This window comes from Anomaloglossus baeobatrachus, chromosome 4, assembly GCF_048569485.1.
Source record: "Anomaloglossus baeobatrachus isolate aAnoBae1 chromosome 4, aAnoBae1.hap1, whole genome shotgun sequence".
Lineage (NCBI taxonomy): Eukaryota > Metazoa > Chordata > Amphibia > Anura > Aromobatidae > Anomaloglossus > Anomaloglossus baeobatrachus.
In genome coordinates, this window is record NC_134356.1 from 465,588,144 (window position 1) to 465,607,853 (window position 19,710).

Sequence of the window (19,710 nt, forward strand, 5' to 3'; positions counted from 1 at the left end):
CGCTGCGTGTGATGGGGCCTTTACATATTCCAGACATTTTGGGAGCTCTGACAGGCGCCCTTTGTGTATGGCTGGTATTAAGCTGGATATGATAGGATTCTAGATATTTACTCACTACCCATAATATTTCCTTTCTGATTTCAGCTCTTCTGAGTAATTGATGCATAGCGGAGAAATAAGATATACATTGTGCAGGAAGTTTACAGCACTTGCCTATGGCTACAAACAGCCAGCGTACGGGGTATTATTTGTGCCATTATGGGGTACAGACTGGAAAATATCATTATGGCGAATCCCCCTGTATCTGGGAGAGATCAGAAGGAACAAAGCTGCAGAGAGCTGGGCAGGAGGCATCTGCTCCATTATCCGCAGTGATCCCTGGGCAGCAACTTCTAATCACATTATGTAGAACTGGTAAGCCCACTGGTGGAATGTGGAGACCCCCAGTAATCTATTGTCACACAGAGTGCAGAGTGGAAAATCTTCCTGGCAGGGATTTGTGCCCATTGTGAATGCTGAATCCAGGCTGATGAGGGTGGTGGGGCTCCAGGCTGGTGCCTCTGCCAGGCGGGTATGGGTGGCCCCTGCCAGGACCCATGGGTGCTGCAGATGAGGACCCTCAGAGGGGCGATCTGCCCAGGATGTGGCTTCTTGTGACGTCACTCACAGATGTTTCTCCACGCCACGCCCCCACGTGGAACACACCGCGCGGCTCCTGCTGCAGAGAGAACACGGGAGAGCGGGCACGTCCACGCCATGTAGATCCCGGGAGAAGAGGGCGATCCTGGGTCTCAGGGTCTGTGGGCAGCTGTCAGTGTCAGGAGCCTCCCTCCGCCTCTCACATGGATCTCTATGCAACTTGGGCGTGATCTGTATGGACCAAGTGCAATCTGTCAGCTAAGCAGCTCGATCTCCAGATCCCCGGCCTGAGACGTGAAGGAATCCCGCTCAGGAAGATGTCCACAGTGGCCTACGTGGATCACTTCGCGGCAGAGTGCCTGGTGTCCATGTCCAGCCGGGCTATTGTACACAGCAGCGGGCACAAGGCGGAGGTCCCGGCGCCCGCGTCCCCCACGGAAGACAGGTCTGGCCGGGAGAACGCCTCCCTGTTCGTGGTCGCCCGGATCCTGGCCGATTTCAACCAACAAGTGCCCGATCATGCGGAGGAGGAGGGCGAGGAAAGCCCCGGGGTGACGGCCGGAGGCGACAGTGGGGCCGGGAAGCGTGGAGACAGGGCGCTCACGGCTCCCCTCCTGCCGGAGCCCACTGGCAGACAAAGAGGCAGACGTGGGAAAAGCAGAGGTGACCCCGAGTCACCCCTGAAGAAGCACAAGTGCCCCTACCCGGGCTGCGAGAAAGTCTACGGCAAGTCCTCCCATCTGAAGGCTCATCTGAGGACACACACAGGTCAGTGCCAGGCAGGGAAGAGGGCAGACAAAGCGAGGACGGCTGGGATCGCACCCACCCCTCCTGCCTGCCGGGCAGGTGTGATCGGGCACGAGTGGAGCTGGCACTATGCGTGCAGAGGGGGTGATCGGGCGAGTGGGAGTACCAGGGAGGTGTGATCGGGCACGAGTGGAGGTATCAAGGAGGTGTGATCGGGCACGAGTGGAGGTGGCACTATACCTGCAGAGGGGGTGATCGGGCACGAGTGGAGGTACCAGGGAGGTGTGATCGGGCACGAGTGGAGGTGGCACTATGCCTGCAGAGAGGGTGATCGGGCACGAGTGGGAGTACCAGGGAGGTGTGATCGGGCACGAGTGGAGGTATCAAGGAGGTGTGATCGGGCACGAGTGGAGGTGGCACTATGCCTGCAGAGGGGGTGATCGGGCACGAGTGGAGGTACCAGGGAGGTGTGATTGGGCACGAGTGGAGGTGGCACTATGCCTGCAGAGAGGGTGATCGGGCACGAGTGGGAGTACCAGGGAGGTGTGATCGGGCACGAGTGGAGGTGGCACTATGCCTGCAGAGAGGGTGATCGGGCACGAGTGGAGGTGCCAGGGAGGTGTGATCGAGCACGAGTGGAGGTGCCAGGGAGGTGTGATCGGGCACGAGTGGAGGTGCCAGGGAGGTGTGATCGAGCACGAGTGGAGGTGCCAGGGAGGTGTGATCGAGCACGAGTGGAGGTGCCAGGGAGGTGTGATCGGGCACGAGTGGAGGTGCCAGGGAGGTGTGATCGAGCACGAGTGGAGGTGCCAGGGAGGTGTGATCGAGCACGAGTGGAGGTGCCAGGGAGGAGTGATCGAGCACGAGTGGAGGTGCCAGGGAGGAGTGATCGAGCACGAGTGGAGGTGCCAGGGAGGTGTGATCGAGCACGAGTGGAGGTGCCAGGGAGGAGTGATCGAGCACGAGTGGAGGTGCCAGGGAGGTGTGATCGGGCACGAGTGGAGGTGCATACCAGGTGTGATCGGGCATTGTCAGTGGAGGCGGCACTGTGTGCAAGGCAGGTATGATAGGGCACATGTCAGTGGAGGTGGCACTGTGTGCCAGAGAGGTGTGATAGAGCACTGTCAGCAGAGGTGGCACTGTGTGTGTCAGGGAGGTGTGATCGGACACGAGTTGAAGTGGTACTGCGTGCCAGGCAGGTATAATAGCGCACATGACAGTGGAGGTGGCACTGTGTGCCAGAGAGGTGTGATTGTTCACTGTCAGTGGAGATGGCATTGTGTGCTAGGTAGGTGTGACCGGGCACTGTCAGTAGAGGGGACACTGTGTGCCAGGGAGGTGTGATGTAGCATTGCTGGAGATGGCACGGTGTACCAGGCAGGTGTGATCTAGCATTGGTGGAGGTGGCACTGTGTGCCAGGCAGGTGTGATCTAGCATTGGTGGAGGTGGCACTGTGTGCCAGGCAGGTGTGATCTAGCATTGGTGGAGGGGGCACTGTGTGCCAGGCAGGTGTGATCTAGCGTTGGTGGAGGGGGCACTGTGTGCCAGGCAGGTGTGGTCTAGCGTTGGTGGAGGGGGCACTGTGTGCCAGGCAGGTGTGGTCTAGCGTTGGTGGAGGGGGCACTGTGTGCCAGGCAGGTGTGGTCTAGCGTTGGTGGAGGGGGCACTGTGTGCCAGGCAGGTGTGGTCTAGCGTTGGTGGAGGGGGCACTGTGTGCCAGGCAGGTGTGGTCTAGCGTTGGTGGAGGGGGCACTGTGTGCCAGGCAGGTGTGATGTAGCGTTGGTGGTGGTGGCACTGTGTACCAGGCAGGTGTGATGTAGCATTGGTGGAGGGGGCACTGTGTGCCAGGCAGGTGTGATGTAGCGTTGGTGGAGGGGGCACTGTGTACCAGGCAGGTGTGATGTAGCATTGGTGGAGGGGGCACTGTGTGCCAGGCAGGTGTGATGTAGCGTTGGTGGAGGGGGCACTGTGTACCAGGCACGTGTGATGTAGCGTTGGTGGAGGGGGCACTGTGTGATGTAGCGTTGGTGGAGGGGGCACTGTGTGCCAGGCAGGTGTGATGTAGCGTTGGTGGAGGGGGCACTGTGTGATGTAGCGTTGGTGGAGGGGGCACTGTGTACCAGGCAGGTGTGATGTAGCATTGGTGGAGGTTGCACTGTGTGCCAGGCAGGTGTGATGTAGCATTGGTGGAGGGGGCACTGTGTGCCAGGCAGGTGTGATGTAGCATTGGTGGAGGGGGCACTGTGTACCAGGCAGGTGTGATGTAGCGTTGGTGGAGGGGGCACTGTGTGATGTAGCGTTGGTGGAGGGGGCACTGTGTGCCAGGCAGGTGTGATGTAGCATTGGTGGAGGTTGCACTGTGTGCCAGGCAGGTGTGATGTAGCGTTGGTGGAGGGGGCACTGTGTGATGTAGCGTTGGTGGAGGGGGCACTGTGTACCAGGCAGGTGTGATGTAGCATTGGTGGAGGTTGCACTGTGTGCCAGGCAGGTGTGATGTAGCATTGGTGGAGGGGGCACTGTGTGCCAGGCAGGTGTGATGTAGCATTGGTGGAGGGGGCACTGTGTGCCAGGCAGGTGTGATGTAGCATTGGTGGAGGGGGCACTGTGTGCCAGGCAGGTGTGATGTAGCATTGGTGGAGGGGGCACTGTGTGCCAGGCAGGTGTGATGTAGCATTGGTGGAGGGGGCACTGTGTGCCAGGCAGGTGTGATGTAGCATTGGTGGAGGGGGCACTGTGTGCCAGGCAGGTGTGATGTAGCATTGGTGGAGGGGGCACTGTGTGCCAGGCAGGTGTGATGTAGCATTGGTGGAGGGGGCACTGTGTGCCAGGCAGGTGTGATGTAGCATTGGTGGAGGGGGCACTGTGTGCCAGGCAGGTGTGATGTAGCATTGGTGGAGGGGGCACTGTGTGCCAGGCAGGTGTGATGTAGCATTGGTGGAGGGGGCACTGTGTGCCAGGCAGGTGTGATGTAGCATTGGTGGAGGGGGCACTGTGTGATGTAGCGTTAGTGGAGGGGGCACTGTGTGATGTAGCGTTGGTGGAGGGGGCACTGTGTGACAGCATGGTGCAGTTCCTCGGGTGGGTGCAGCTCTGCATGTCAGTGTTTCCAGGGTGGGTGTGAGACTGCAGCTGCTCCGTGGATTAGGGCAGTCGTATGTGCTGTGCATGTAGGAGAGTAGTGTGGAGAATTGGGAGGAGCGTGTCCCGGGCACAGAAGGCCGGCACCTCAGATGACCCCTGGCAGCCATCTCATGCCGTGTGCCGCCACCCTGCACCGCGCCGGCCGCCAGGTGTCACAGTGCGGGCACGGCAGGTGAGGCATGACACAAGCCGGAGAGCTCTTTGTTATACGGGCGCGCCCCGCCTCTCGGCCACGCCCATCCCACCCTTCACTCAGTATTCCCTCCCCCTCAGTCACACGACCTCGCCCTGTGCGGGGCAGCGTACTCTTTTGGCCAGCAACAGACATGACTAACAGATCGCAGACTAGGTAGTGTGTGCCCGGCCGTCAGCAGGTGTCCTGGTGCCGAGGACAGGTAGCTGCACACTGATAGCGCGATGCTCCGGCTGCAGGACTGTGCTGGTGATCGGCGCAGCTGATTATGGGGAGGCGCTGCGTCGCTCCACGGTTTCCCAGTGTGCTCATGTTTACACATTGCTGATTTGTTTGCAGAAAGTTCTGTCGTGTTTGATATACACAGAAAAAATAATAAGATATAATTTTTCTACTGTTCCTTCTTTGCAATATGTCCCCCTCTGTCATTCCTTTGAAAAGTATATTAATAAATTGCCAACTGGGTGTGACTCCACTGTCATGGGCCAATGAGTGGTGACGGTAGCAGAGAAAGCAGGGACACGCCCCTTTGACAAGAAAAGTGGATAGTCCAGTAAGTTATTCATACATTTCCAGGAGGAATAACAGAGGGTTGGTAACAATACAGGGGTATTTGGGAGTACAATGCTTGGTAAAGTTGGGGTGTCCAGTGCTCCATAACCTGAGGTGTGCACTGAGACCGCTCGGAGCGGATCTTTTCAGGCAGTTGGTACCTGGACACATGCCCCCCCAACACTGGGTCGGGAGACCCCAGCTCTCCACCTAAGGCTATGTCCGCACGTTGCTTTTTACCTGCTTTTTACCTGCTTTTTTGCTGCTTTTTCAACTGCAGCGTTTAATGCCAAAATGGTTGTGTTCTGCTTTTCAAGCAAAGTCTATGGGAATTTGGGTTTCTTGTCCGCACTATGCAGTTCAAACTGCAGCCTTTTTGTTGCAGAACTTTGGTCAAAAACTCAGCTTTGCAGTGCAAAACCCAAATGGCAAAAACAATTGACCTGTCAATTGTTTTTGCCATTTGGGTTTTGCAGTGCAAAGCTGAGTTTTTGACCAAAGTTCTGCAACAAAAAGGCTGCAGTTTGAACTGCATAGTGCGGACAAGAAACCCAAATTCCCATAGACTTTGCTTGAAAAGCAGAACACATCGATTTTGGCATTAAACGCTGCAGTTGAAAAAGCAGCAAAAAAGCAGGTAAAAAGCAGGTAAAAAGCAACGTGCGGACATAGCCTTAGGCTGCTTTCACACATACATTTTTTTGCAGTGCGGCACAATCTGGCTCAAAAACCTATGCAACGGATGCGGCGAAAAAAAACTGATCCGTTGCATAAGTTTTTCCATGTGGCCTATCCGTTTTTTTTTTATGGATCCGGTTTGATACTGAGCATGCGCAGTTCAAAAAAACGCATCTGGCCGCCGGATGCGGTTTTTTGCCGCAGGACGCCGTATCCGTCGTCCATAGGCTTGCAATGTAAATCGCGCCGGATCTGTCGCAATGCGGTTTTTCTGGCAGACAAAAAATGCTGCAAGCAACGCTCCATCCGGCCGCTGCATTGGCTAAATATGCCGCATCTGGCAAAAACCAGACGCAACGCAAGGCAATGCGCACAATCCGGCACTAATGCAAGTTTATGAGGAAAAAAACGCATCCGGCGGCAAAAAAAGGAAGCGTTTTTTCTGCAAAGTGCCGGATTGTGCCTGGTTGCAAAAATACTGATGTGTAAAGCAGCCTAAGGCAGCACCGACCATGAATTTAAAGGGTTATTGCCAGAGTGTAGAGTTATCGCCTATCCAAATGACCAATAGCTGATTGATGGGGCTCCAACCCTTGGGACCCCACTATTTTGTGGAATCGGTCTCAATATGTGTTGTCCTGCTGAGCTCACCTCCCTGTTGTCATATTCTCTGTATGTGGGCACTGTGTGGCTTGGGCTAGTCGCGCACAGCCATGTATCACACTCCGAGTCCTGGGTCTCCTGAACTCCAGTGTCCTATCGCTCAGGTCTGTAGAGGTGCGGCCGGTCCTTATGGTACAGACAGTGCACGCTGTGTAGCACGGATCCACCTGAAGGGGTCGCGCCTTGGATTGGCATTCGTTTTTGGTTCCCGTTATGGCGCTGATGTTTGGGTGCTGTAGGGTGCTGCTGGTTTTGCTGCCTATAAGGGGCTACAGTATTGCTCTTCTGCTCATTCCTGGCCTCTTCTGAGTGCTTCACTCCCAGTGAAGGGATAGATGCCCCCACAGAGGGGCCTCCAGTGCTCAGCCCTTCAAAACATGATGTGTGGGTGGTGCATTACAAGGAGGGTCTTTTCTGAGAAAAGGGAAGGAAGGTGGGGGATACATCCACATGGGACTCATCTGCTGCAGACTTTCTGCAGTGTTCTAAAAAACACACCAAACCGTGAAATCCACAGTGACAATCTGAGGGATGCATTGAGAAGCCGGTCGCTGTAGATAGCGGATCTTTTCAGCAGCACGTGGCTGATCACATCCACCATGCTGGCTTCAGCAGATCTGCCCTTTCCACAGGATTCACTGTGTGCTTGTGACTCGCCTAGGTGGAAGTTCACACACCACAGATTAGTTGCAGCCATGTCTGTGCCTGTCACGTGTATCTGAACACACCCATGCACCAGCTGCAGGAGGGCTGCTCACATGTGCAAAAGAGTTTTAGGTGTTAGAAAATTCGGTAACAGATCTGTGTACCTCTCCTTTAATTACTTTTAATTTTCTTTAATTACTTTACAGAAATGACTTCTTTGGCAGGAAGAAATGGCCGTCTAGTCCCTGCCTAATGACATAATGCTTCAGTCCTTATTTATTACAATTTCTGACCTTTCCTAGTGACATTTAGGGTATGTGCGCACGTTGCTTTTTACCTGCTTTTTACCCACTTTTTTGCTGCTTTTTCTTCTGCGCTGTTTAATGCCAAAATGGATGTGTTCTTCTATTCAAGCAAAGTCTATGGGAATTTGGGTTTCTTGTTCACACTGTTGTTCAAAATGCTGCCTTTTTGTGGCAGAACTTTGGTCAAAAACTCAGCTTTTCAAAGAAGCAACATGTCAATTGTTTTTGCCATTTGGGTTTTGCACTGCAAAGCTGAGTTTTTGACCAAAGTTCTGCCACAAAAAGGCAGCATTTTGAACAACAGTGTGAACAAGAAACCCAAATTCCCATAGACTTTGCTTGAATAGAAGAACACATCCATTTTGGCATTAAACAGCGCAGAAGAAAAAGCAGCAAAAAAGCAGGTAAAAAGCAACGTGCGCACATACCCTTAAGCCCGCTTTACACGCTGCAATGTATCTTACAATGTGTTGGCGGGGTCACGTCGTAAGTGACGCACATCCGGCATTGTAAGGTACATTGCAGTGTGTAACAGCTACGTGCGATTGCGATTGAATGGTAAAACGTTCATCGCACGCACGTCGTTCATTTCTCATGAATTGCACGTCAGATTGTTCATCGTACCCGGGGTAGCACACATCGCAGTGTGTGACACCCCAGGAACGATGAACAGATCTTACCTGCGTCCTGCGGCTCCCGGCCCACAATGCGGAAGGAAGGAGGTGGGCGGGATGTTTACGTCCCGCTCAGCTCCGCCCCTCCGCTTCTATTGGCCGCCTGCCGTGTGACGTCGATGTGACGCCGAATGTCCCTCCCACTCCATGAAATGGATGTTCGCCGCCCACAGCGAGGTCGTATGGACGGGTAAGTACGTGTGATGGAGGTTAATCGTTTGTGCGGCACATTCAACAAAATTGAACGTGCCGCACATACGATGGGGGCGTTGCAAATCGCATACGATATTGTATGCACAATCGTAACATGTAAAGCAGGCTTTAGGCCAGGGATTTATGGTTACTTGAGGCACAACTTGGCTCCGAGCTTTATATGAGCACAAAGATGGCAGCCTATAGCAGATAAATCCCTCCCTCCCCTCCTCCGTGTCGGCCCGCCCCCCCCGCAGCGCTGGCCCGCCCCTCCTGAGAGCCAGCCCGCCCCCCGCAGCTGAGGTCCGCTCGCACACCCGGACCATAGTCGCAGGGATACTAACATTACACTCATGCAAGCCGAGTGTCATGCGAGCATCGCAGTAGTGCCCCGTGTGGCCCCAGCCTAAAGGGGGCTTTACACACTACGATATCGTTCATGTTTTATCGTTGGGGTCACGTTGTTAGTGACGCACATCTGGCGTCATTAACGATATCGCAGCGTGTGATACTTACCAGTGACCTTAAGCGACCTCAAAAATGGTGAAAATCGTTCACCATGGAGAGGTCGTCCCAAAACCAAAAATCGGTAATGGTTGATTATCGATGTGGTTCGTTGCTCCTGCGGTAGCACACATCGCTGTATGTGACACCGCAGGAGCGAGGAACATCTCCTTACCTGCCACCGGCGGCAATGCGGAAGGAAGGAGGTGGGCGGGATGTTACGTCCCGCTCATCTCCGCCCCTCCGCTTTGATTGGCCGGCCGCTTAGTGACGTTGCGGTGACGTCGCTGTGATGCCGAAAGTCCCTCCCCCTTGAGGGAGGGATTGTTCGGCGGTCACAGCGACGCCGCTGACCAGGTAAGTGCGTGTGACGCTGCTGCAGCGATACTGTTCGCTGCGGTAGCGATCACATGAAATCGCATGCACGACAGGGGCGGGTGCTTTTGCGTATATCGCCAGCAATAAGCTCGCTTTACACTTTCTACTCATATTTCTCACAGATACAGCTTGTACCTGCTGTAGTTTATGGAGCTATTCACATTGTTCAGGTATTTTTGCGGACTGAGACGCCCCCACCAAATCACAGGGATATGTATGAGTTTGATCCCAGTAACATAAGAAACTCCTCATTGCAACTCTGAGTTTGTGAAAAGAATTGGACAGCATTCGGATACCATCTATATTTTCGGTGTGTTTTGGTGTGTTTTTGCCCCTGCGTTTTTTTAACGTTGTCAATGGCACAACGCAGAAAAGAAGTGACATGCTGCTTCTTTTTTCTGCAAGCAAAGCTGCAGGAAAAAAACAAGCAACGTGCGCACAGCCTTCTGGATTTCTCATAGACTTTGCTGGGGAAGGCCATACATTCAGTTTAGGACACAAATTGCACCAAAAAAACAAGCGTGCACACAAGGCCTTAAGGCCCCGTCACACTAAGCAACTTACCAGCGATCCCAACAACGATAGGGATCGCTGGTAAGTTGCTAGGAGGTTGCTGGTGAGATGTCACACTGCGACGCTCCAGCGATCCCACCAGCAACCTGACCTGGCAGGGATCGCTGGAGCGTGGCTACACGAGTTGCTGGTGAGCTCACCAGCAACCAGTGACCAGCCCCCAGTCTCCTAGTTACAGCACACATCAGGTTAATTAACCCGATGTGTGCTGCAGCTAAATGTGCACAGAGCAGGGAGCAGCGCACACTGCTTAGTGCTGGCTCCTTGCTCTCCTAGCTGCAGCACACATCGGGTTAATTACCTGATGTGTGCTGCAGCTACATGTGCACAGAGCAGGAGCCGGCACTGACAGTGAGAGCGGAGGAGGCTGGTATCAAAGGTAAATATCGGGTAACCAAGGACAGGGCTTCTTGGTTACCCGATGTTTACATTGGTTACCAGCCTCTGCAGAAGCCGGCTCCTGCTGCCTGCACATTTAGTTGTTGCTGTCTCGCTGTCACACACAGCGATCTGTGCTTCACAGCGGGACAGCAACAACTAAAAAATGGCCCAGGACATTCAGCAACAACCAACGACCTCACAGCAGGGGCCAGGTTGTTGCTGGATGTCACACACAGCAACATCGCTAGCAACGTCACAAAAGTTGTTCGTTACCAGCGATGTTGCTTAGTGTGACGGGGCCTTTATAGTTTGTTTTTATCGCATAGCAGAAAAACTGATACCCAAACAATAGTGTGTCAAATTAAAGTGGACAAAGGTATTAAACAGCAGTGATCGGAGCTAGTTCTGCTGTAGGCAGCGGGTGCTGTCTGTATAACACAGCAGGCATCTGCTATGTGTGGAGATAACCTTTCTTACTGTCAATGCTAATTTTTCAATATATGACCGATCCTGGTTTGCTTTAGGGCTTGTTCACATGATGGTATATGTTCTCTCATGTGAAAAAATCGGGCCGATTATGTTAATGACACTGCTCAGACTGATCAGAATTTAAGGTGAGTGTCAGTTTACAGTGATCCAATCTCTCACATGTGAGATTTGGATCACAGATGCGGAGGACACGGAGAACGTAATTTCTCCTTCTTCTCCATTGACGGTGTTGGCATATATCGCACTGCCCTTGGATTACATCTAAGGGCAGTGGAAATGCAACATAGTGCAACTTTTTTCTCATGCAGAATCGGCGTGAAAAAACCCCCCATAAGTTGGCACTGCCCAATAATAGAACCCTGAACCGAGTGCTATCCTATAAAACAGGATAGCCCTCATCCGAGTTATATGCAGGTGTGAGCGAGCCCTTAGACAGAAAACCCTGCCTTGATTTCATAAGGGCTGGAGGCCACACATACAGGAACCTGATCACTAAGGCTTGGTACACACTGCATTCAGCAATGCTTTGATGCCTTCCATAGTTGACTATGGTCTTATGCCCATCTGAAAGCACGAGGCAGCCTAGTTATTTTAAAGCAAACCTGTCACCAGATTTGGTGACTATAAATCTTTATTAAATAAATCTTTATTTTTATATAGCTCTAACATATTCCGCAGTGCTTTACATACATCAGGAATACTGTCCCCATTGGGGCTCACAATCTAAATTCCCTATCTATATGTCTTTGGAGTGTGGGAGGAAACCGTGGTACCCAGAGGAAACCCACGCAAACACAGGGAGAACATGCAAACTCCTTGCAGATGGTGTCCTTGGTGGGATTCGAACCCAGGACCACAGCGCTGCAAGACTGTAGTGCTAACCACTGAGCCACCGTGCTGCCTGGTGACTATAAGCTGCGACCACCTCCAGTGGGCTCTTATATACAGCATTCTAACATGCTGTACAGTATATAAGAGCCCAGGCCGCTGTGTAGCATGTAAAAATCACTTTATAATACTCACCTAAACGGTCGGTGCGGTGCAAATGGATCAGGTGGGTGTCTCCGTTCTCCAGGTCCGGCGCCTCCTCTTTCGGCCATCTTTGTCCTCGTTCTTCTGAAGCCTGGGTGCATGACGCGTCCTACGTCATAGGCCGGCATTGAGGTCCCGGTCAGGCACACTACAATACTTTGATCTGCCAAAGGGTTCATTAAGATGCCCATGTGTCTTCAAGGCTTCTTTTCCCTTTGACCTCCATTGTAAAGTATAGAGGTTCTTCAGAGTGGAAAATGCCTGAAGAATTTTAGCTCCTTTCTTTTAACAGCTTGGCATGTTGTAAAAGCTGAAGTGGTTAAAGTACCCTCAATAGACGGAACATATGCACAGAAAGTCGTTTTTACATATGTTCTTTCTTTGGAGCCTTTAGTTAGCACTTCTGCGGAGAGGAGTTTCCCTGAAGAAGACGTTGCGTGCCTACGAGTGTTCATAGCACAATATCAGCTCAGGTTCCTCAGATCGCAGAGACCTCACACAGTGCCGCCTCCTGCTCATGCGTAACCTTAGTTAACAGGAATATTAGTTTGGTTTCATCTGGTGTCCGACCAAATCCAGACTCCCCACGTGATATGAAAATACACTTTAAACACTGATTGGAAAAAAAACCCTAAATGGGTCTTGGCATAAGAGTCCTGTTGAGGTTGCTGGCCCCATATTGGTTTGCTCCCCACCTCCGCCATGCTCATATTACTCCTCTCTGATATAGTGTAAACTATGAAGAACAGGGCTGCACATTGTTACCCGCACGGGCACACTTTCTATTCTGTTTGTCAATTCCCAATTGCCCGACTATAGGAAAACAAACACAAGTACAGTACAATAGGGGTCTGTCCTTCAAGACACTCGGAATGAGCAACGTAAATTCATTTTACAAAATGGCTCACTATCCATATACATAAAGTAACACTGTTTCCTTCATGAATAGTCATTTCATTCTCTTTTTTTTTCTATTTTTGGCCTTGACGGGCCTTTTTCTAGCCATGAGGTATACATTATAAAATATGAGGATTACAGTGTATTATTACTTGGCTACAGAGAAAGTATAGGATCTCCAACAAGTCAAAAATAAACTTGGAAGTCCAGCCGACGTGCCCTGTGGTTTTGGTTCTGTTTTTAGTCTGAAGCCATGTGTTTTTCTTTTTTTTCCAGTTGTAAATCAGCTGTTTTGGGAAAGTGGAAACGTCTTACGATGCCAGAAACCTTATTTCACTCTCCAAATTTAGATACATTTGTTAAATATGGAGCGGCGGGGTTTGTTTTCTTTACTATTTTTTTTGCCTTTGTGTTGTTAGACTTTTTTTTCGCAGTTTGCTGAAATCACAGGACACCAGATAGGAGCCGTGCATTGTTAGCAAACAATGGAGGTCATTTGAGTGAAAACGGAGTGCAGACACTCACATCCTGCTCTGCACACTCAGCAAGTCCCTCCGAACTTCCATTAGGAGCACACACGGAGATTCAATGGCTTTCCCATACAGTGATCTCATCTGTTTACTGCTGCAAATCTTGGAAAGCAGACAATTGCTTACCGATGTATAGCATATAGCAGTAAAGCTATGCAGAGCAAAGGTTGCCATATGCTTTCCTAGCCATCGACCTGAACACTAATATGCCTGCAGACCCTTCATTATGATATATGCATCCGCAGTTTAGTGAAGCCATGCACTCTTAAGAGCAGAGATGTCAAACTCACATACACAGAGGGACAAAATTAAAAGCTTGGACAAAGTTGCAGGCTAACCTAGTCGCAGGCCCAACATAGTCCTCCATACAGAATAATGGGCTCCAAAATAGCCCTCCATACAGAATAATGGGCCCCAAATAGTCCTCCATACAGAATAATGGACCCCAAATAGTCCTCCATACAGATTAATGGACACCAAATAGTCCTCCATACAGATTAATGGACACCAAATAGTCCTCCATACAGATTAATGGACACCACATATTCCTCCATACAGAATAGTGAGCACCAAATAGTCCTCCATTCAGAATAATGGACCCCAAATAGCCCTCCATACAGATTAATAAACCCCAAATAGTCATCCATGTAGAATAATGTGCCCTACATAGCCTTTCATACAGAATAATGTGCACCACATAGAGCTCCTTATAGTATTATGGGCCCCACAAAGCCCTAAATACAGAATAATGTGCCACACATAGTCCTCCAAGCAAAATAATAGGCTCCACATAGACCTCCATACAGAATAATGTGCACCACATAGTCCTCCAAGCAAAATAATAGGCCCCCACATAGACCTCCATTCAGAATAATGTGCACCACATAGTCCTCCAAGCAAAATAATAGGCTCCACATAGACCTCCATTCAGAATAATGTGCACCACATAGTCCTCCAAGCAAAATAATAGGCTCCACATAGACCGCCATACAGAATAATGTGCACCACATAGCGCTCCATATAGTATTATGGGCCCCACACAGCCCTAAATACAAAATAATGTGCCCCACATAGTCCTCCATACAGAATAATGACCCTCCCCCCCATAGTTCTGCATACAGAGTAGCAGGCCTCATATAGTTCTCCATACAGCTTAATGGGCCCCACATAGTCCTGCAGATAGAATAACGAACCTTCCCCCCCAGCTCTTCATACAGAATAGCATCACGGACCACATAAAATTTGCCTGTGTGCCAGAATTTGACTTGTGCTTAAGAGGGAGAAGATAATAAGCAGCCAATAGAAGCTAGACTCTCCCCAAAGGCAGATATCAGGGGGGCTAAGGGTAAAAGAGGGTCTGATAAGTTAGATCTTTGCACACGTGATGCTTTTTTTCATATTTTTGGCTTATTTTCTTCTGTGCATTAAGCATAAACTAAATGTGGCCATGCCAACAGGATAGTAAACAGATTAGGTGAATGTAGGCCGAACCCCTTGATTTTGAAGGGACTGGCCAACAGACCATCTTAATGTGAAGGTGTTCTTATTAGAGCTGATCGAACGGCCAAAAATCCGGTACCTGCGAATCACTGCCAGATTTTAAAAAGAGTCTGATCCGCTCCGGAATACGGTGCCCATATAAGTCAATGGGGACCTGAATCCGGAGGTTAAAAACGTTTGTGGAGGCGATAGGTGGGTAGGAGCGAGGGCGGCATACTCACCGAGGCGCTGTCATGGCGGCACACTCCTTCCGGGTCACGCTATTCCCTTCCGGAGCCGACAATTCAATATTCATTGTTTAGCCCACCCACCGGCGCGTGTAATTGGTTGCAGCTAGACACGCCCCCATCCTGAGTGGCAGCGTGTCAGCTGACTGCAACCAATAACAGGCGCCAGTTTGGTGGGGAAAACAGTGCAAGTGTCTGCCGGTCAGCATGGTGGTAAAAAATAAACAATTGGCAGCACAAATATAGCTCGCGCTGCAGCCCCAGCTGTCTGGCTGTATCTGTGCTGTGTATCCAGTGCCCAGAGTCACACGTGCGAGGCTTTGCCGGGTGATGCCATGGCAGATTCGCGTGAGTCCCTCGCATGTGTGATTCCGGTGAAACAGCATGCGGCTTTTTTTTTTTCATTTAAATAAATAATTTAAAAAAAACCCGACGTGCGGTTCCCCCTAATTTTCATCCCCAGCCAAGATAACACTGTCTGGGGGCTGGTATTCCAGCCCGCAACCGCCCAGTATTACCGCATCTACAGTTAGGTCCAGAAATATTTGGACAGTGACACAAGTTTTGTTATTTTAGCTGTTTACAAAAACATGTTGAGAAATACATTTATATATATAATATGGGCTGAAAGTGCACACTCCCAGCTGCAATATGAGAGTTTTCACATCCAAATCGGAGAAAGGGTTTAGGAATCATAGCTCTGTAATGCATAGCCTCCTCTTTTTCAAGGGACCAAAAGTAATTGGACAAGGGACTCTAAGGGCTGCAATTAACTCTGAAGGCATCTCCCTCGTTAACCTGTAATCAATGAAGTAGTTAAAAGGTCTGGGGTTGATTACAGGTGTGTGGTTTTGCATTTGGAAGCTGTTGCTGTGACCAGACAACATGCGGTCTAAGGAACTCTCAATTGAGGTGAAGCAGAACATCCTGAGGCTGAAAAAAAAGAAAAAATCCATCAGAGAGATGGCAGACATGCTTGGAGTAGCAAAATCAACAGTCGGGTACATTCTGAGAAAAAAGGAATTGACTGGTGAGCTTGGGAACTCAAAAAGGCCTGGGCGTCCACGGATGACAACAGTGGTGGATGATCGCCGCATACTTTCTTTGGTGAAGAAGAACCCGTTCACAACATCAACTGAAGTCCAGAACACTCTCAGTGAAGTAGGTGTATCTGTCTCTAAGTCAACAGTAAAGAGAAGACTCCATGAAAGTAAATACAAAGGGTTCACATCTAGATGCAAACCATTCATCAATTCCAAAAATAGACAGGCCAGAGTTAAATTTGCTGAAAAACACCTCATGAAGCCAGCTCAGTTCTGGAAAAGTATTCTATGGACAGATGAGACAAAGATCAACCTGTACCAGAATGATGGGAAGAGAAAAGTTTGGAGAAGAAAGGGAACGGCACATGATCCAAGGCACACCACATCCTCTGTAAAACATGGTGGAGGCAACGTGATGGCATGGGCATGCATGGCTTTCAATGGCACTGGGTCACTTGTGTTTATTGATGACATAACAGCAGACAAGAGTAGCCGGATGAATTCTGAAGTGTACCGGGATATACTTTCAGCCCAGATTCAGCCAAATGCCGCAAAGTTGATCGGACGGCGCTTCATAGTACAGATGGACAATGACCCCAAGCATACAGCCAAAGCTACCCAGGAGTTCATGAGTGCAAAAAAGTGGAGCATTCTGCAATGGCCAAGTCAATCACCAGATCTTAACCCAATTGAGCATGCATTTCACTTGCTCAAATCCAGACTTAAGACGGAAAGACCCACAAACAAGCAAGACCTGAAGGCTGCGGCTGTAAAGGCCTGGCAAAGCATTAAGAAGGAGGAAACCCAGCGTTTGGTGATGTCCATGGGTTCCAGACTTAAGGCAGTGATTGCCTCCAAAGAATTCGCAACAAAATATTGAAAATAAAAATATTTTGTTTGGGTTTGGTTTATTTGTCCAATTACTTTTGACCTCCTAAAATGTGGAGTGTTTGTAAAGAAATGTGTACAATTCCTACAATTTCTATCAGATATTTTTGTTCAAACCTTCAAATTAAACGTTACAATCTGCACTTGAATTCTGTTGTAGAGGTTTCATTTCAAATCCAATGTGGTGGCATGCAGAGCCCAACTCGCGAAAATTGTGTCACTGTCCAAATATTTCTGGACCTAACTGTATTAGATGTGACAATCCCGGTGCGATACCGGCCCTTCCCGGTGGCGTGATGCGGTGCCAATCGGGGGTAATAGCAGGGGTTAATAACAGCGCACAGCTGCTACTAAACCCTAGGTTGTGATGGCACAGGCGTCTATCAGATACCTGCATCACACAAACCTGTAAGTGAATGTAAATAAATACAAAGAGAAAAATCCTTTATTTGAAATAAAATACAAACACCCCCGCCTTCACCACTTTATTAACCTCCCAACACCATGCAGCTCTGACCTAATCCACACGAAGTCCCATGCCGCTTCAGCTCTGCTACATTTGAATATCACAGAGAGGGGCACAACCGACCGCTCTCTGTGAGCTCCAGAGAATGAATGAGCTGCACATTGAGCGGTGACGTCACTCAGGTCATTTGCGGTCACAGCTGGAGGTTCCCACGGTCCTTCATCTGTGATCGCAGGTAACAACCTCACGGGGAGGTCACGGAGTTCACAGACCTGCATCTCCTAGCAGAAAAATCACTTTTTTTTGGCTAAGAGATGTAGATTTTGTGCTGAAATTTTTACACCATATTCCTGTATCCAATCTACACCTCCTGGCAAAAAAACCGCGGTGTTTTGATGCATTTTTTTGCCGCGTTTTTTGCCGTGGTTATTTTTCCGTGATTTTTGCTGAGGTTTTTTGCCAGGAGGTGCACATTTTGGTGCTGAAGTCATCTGCAAATTTCCACTTGCTGGCAGATTTTTTTTATTTTTGGGCCAAGGGATGCAAATTTGGTGCTGAAATTTTAACACCATATTCCTGCATCCAATCTACACCTCCTGGCAAAAAACTGCGCTGTTTTGACGCATTTTTTTGCCGCGGTTATTTTTCTGCGATTTTTGCCACAGTTTTTTGCCAGTAGGTGCACATTTGGTGCTGAAATCGTCTGAGCGCTTTTGTTGTGTTTTTTCCATGTTTATTTCTCATTGGTTATATGTAAATACATGCTAATAATACGCAACTTTTTTTACAGTACCAGCAAAACCTATGAGATGCCAGACATCTCATACACACAGACAGACACTTGTTTTTTTTTTCGTGATTGAAATGGCAAAATGCTGCGTTTTTAAAGGAAGCAACATGTCAATTCTTTCAGTATTTTTGCAGCTTTTTTTCCCACCATTGAAAGCAATGAAGAGTGAAAAAACACAGGAATGTATTTTGGTGTGTTTTTGGTCAAAAAAACTAATTTTATTTAAATATGTACTGTAGACAAATGACACACCAAAATTGCATAAAAAAATTGCAGTTTTTTTTACTGCCAAGATTTTGTCTCCGCTCAGCTCCGTCTGTCTTCTCCTTTTTCCATAGAATTTCATGAACAGTCATCTCATCCGTCATTGAGTTGAAATTTAGTGAAATGAACGTAAATTATTCCGTAGGAAAAAAGCAGATTTCTCTAATAAGATAGAGATGGTTAAAACCAGGTTTCTTTATTTTCACTTTTATGATAGATTTATGGGGAAAAAAAATGAAACAATGGTTGTCTTCAAAAAACAATGCAGCATACGTGTACTGTACATTCCTTTCTGAAAGTGCTCTGCAGCTGTCACTTCGGACTTTATTCTGTGTGAAGTGGCTACTAGGCTATGTGCGCACTAGAAAATGGACTTTTCATAAGAAAAATCCGCACCCTCTGGTAGAATACAACATCCGCGGCAAAAAACGCGATAAAACCCGCACCTGCGTTTTTGCCGCGGTTTTTCCCCTGCGTTTTTTTTTACCATTATCTATGGCAAAAACCGCAGGTACCTGCAGAAAAGAAGTGACATGCTCATTCTTTTTGCTGCAGAAATATGGCAGCAAAACCTGTAGGGAAAAAGCGCAGTGTGCGCACACTGAACATTTTCCGCAGCAATTCATGCAGCAAAACCGTGGCAAATCCGCGGCAAAAAACACAGTTTTCACCGCAGGAGACTGCAGATCCTCATGCCCACGATCCGGGCTCAAGCAGTTAAGCGGGCTTTACACACTGCGATATCGGTCCCGATATCGCTAGCGTGGGTACCCGCCCCCATCTGTTGTGCGACACGGGCAAATTGCTGCCCGTGCCGCACAACATCGCCAAGACCTGTCACACATACCTGCCCGGCGACGTCGCTGTGACCGGCGAACCGCCTCCTTTCTAAGGGGGCGGTCCGTGCGGCGTCACAGCGACGTCAGTGAGCGGCCACCCAATAGAAGCGGAGGGGCGGAGATGAGCGGGACGTAACATCCCGCCCACCTCCTTTCTTCCGCATTGTGGCCGGGAGGCAAGTAAGAGAGCTTCCTCGTTCCTGCGATGTCACACGGAGCGATGTGTTCTGCCGCAGGAACGAGGAACAACCTCGTTACTGCTGCAGTAATGATTTTTGAGAATGGACCCCCATGTCACCGATGAGCGATTTTGCATGTTTTTGCAACGATGCAAAAACGCTCATAGGTGTCACACGCAACGGCATCGCTAATGCGGCCGGATGTGCGTCACCAATTCCGTGACCCCAACGAGTTTGCATTAGTGATGTCGTAGCGTGTAAAGCGGCCTTTACGGTCTCTTTTGTTTTCCCTACGGAGC

The 19,710-nt window shown here is 49.6% G+C and overlaps 1 protein-coding gene across 1 annotated transcript in view; it reads left to right on the top strand.

The window, feature by feature from the left end:
* The first annotated feature begins 689 nt into the window (after window positions 1–689).
* The window catches only part of KLF13 (KLF transcription factor 13), a 125,343-nt gene continuing 106,322 nt past the window's right edge, over window positions 690–19,710 (top strand). Inside the window, exon 1 of the mRNA XM_075345681.1 lies at window positions 690–1,407. Coding sequence (XP_075201796.1) covers window positions 957–1,407 — 451 coding nt within the window. The 5' untranslated portion in view covers window positions 690–956. The remainder of the gene's footprint in view (window positions 1,408–19,710) is intronic.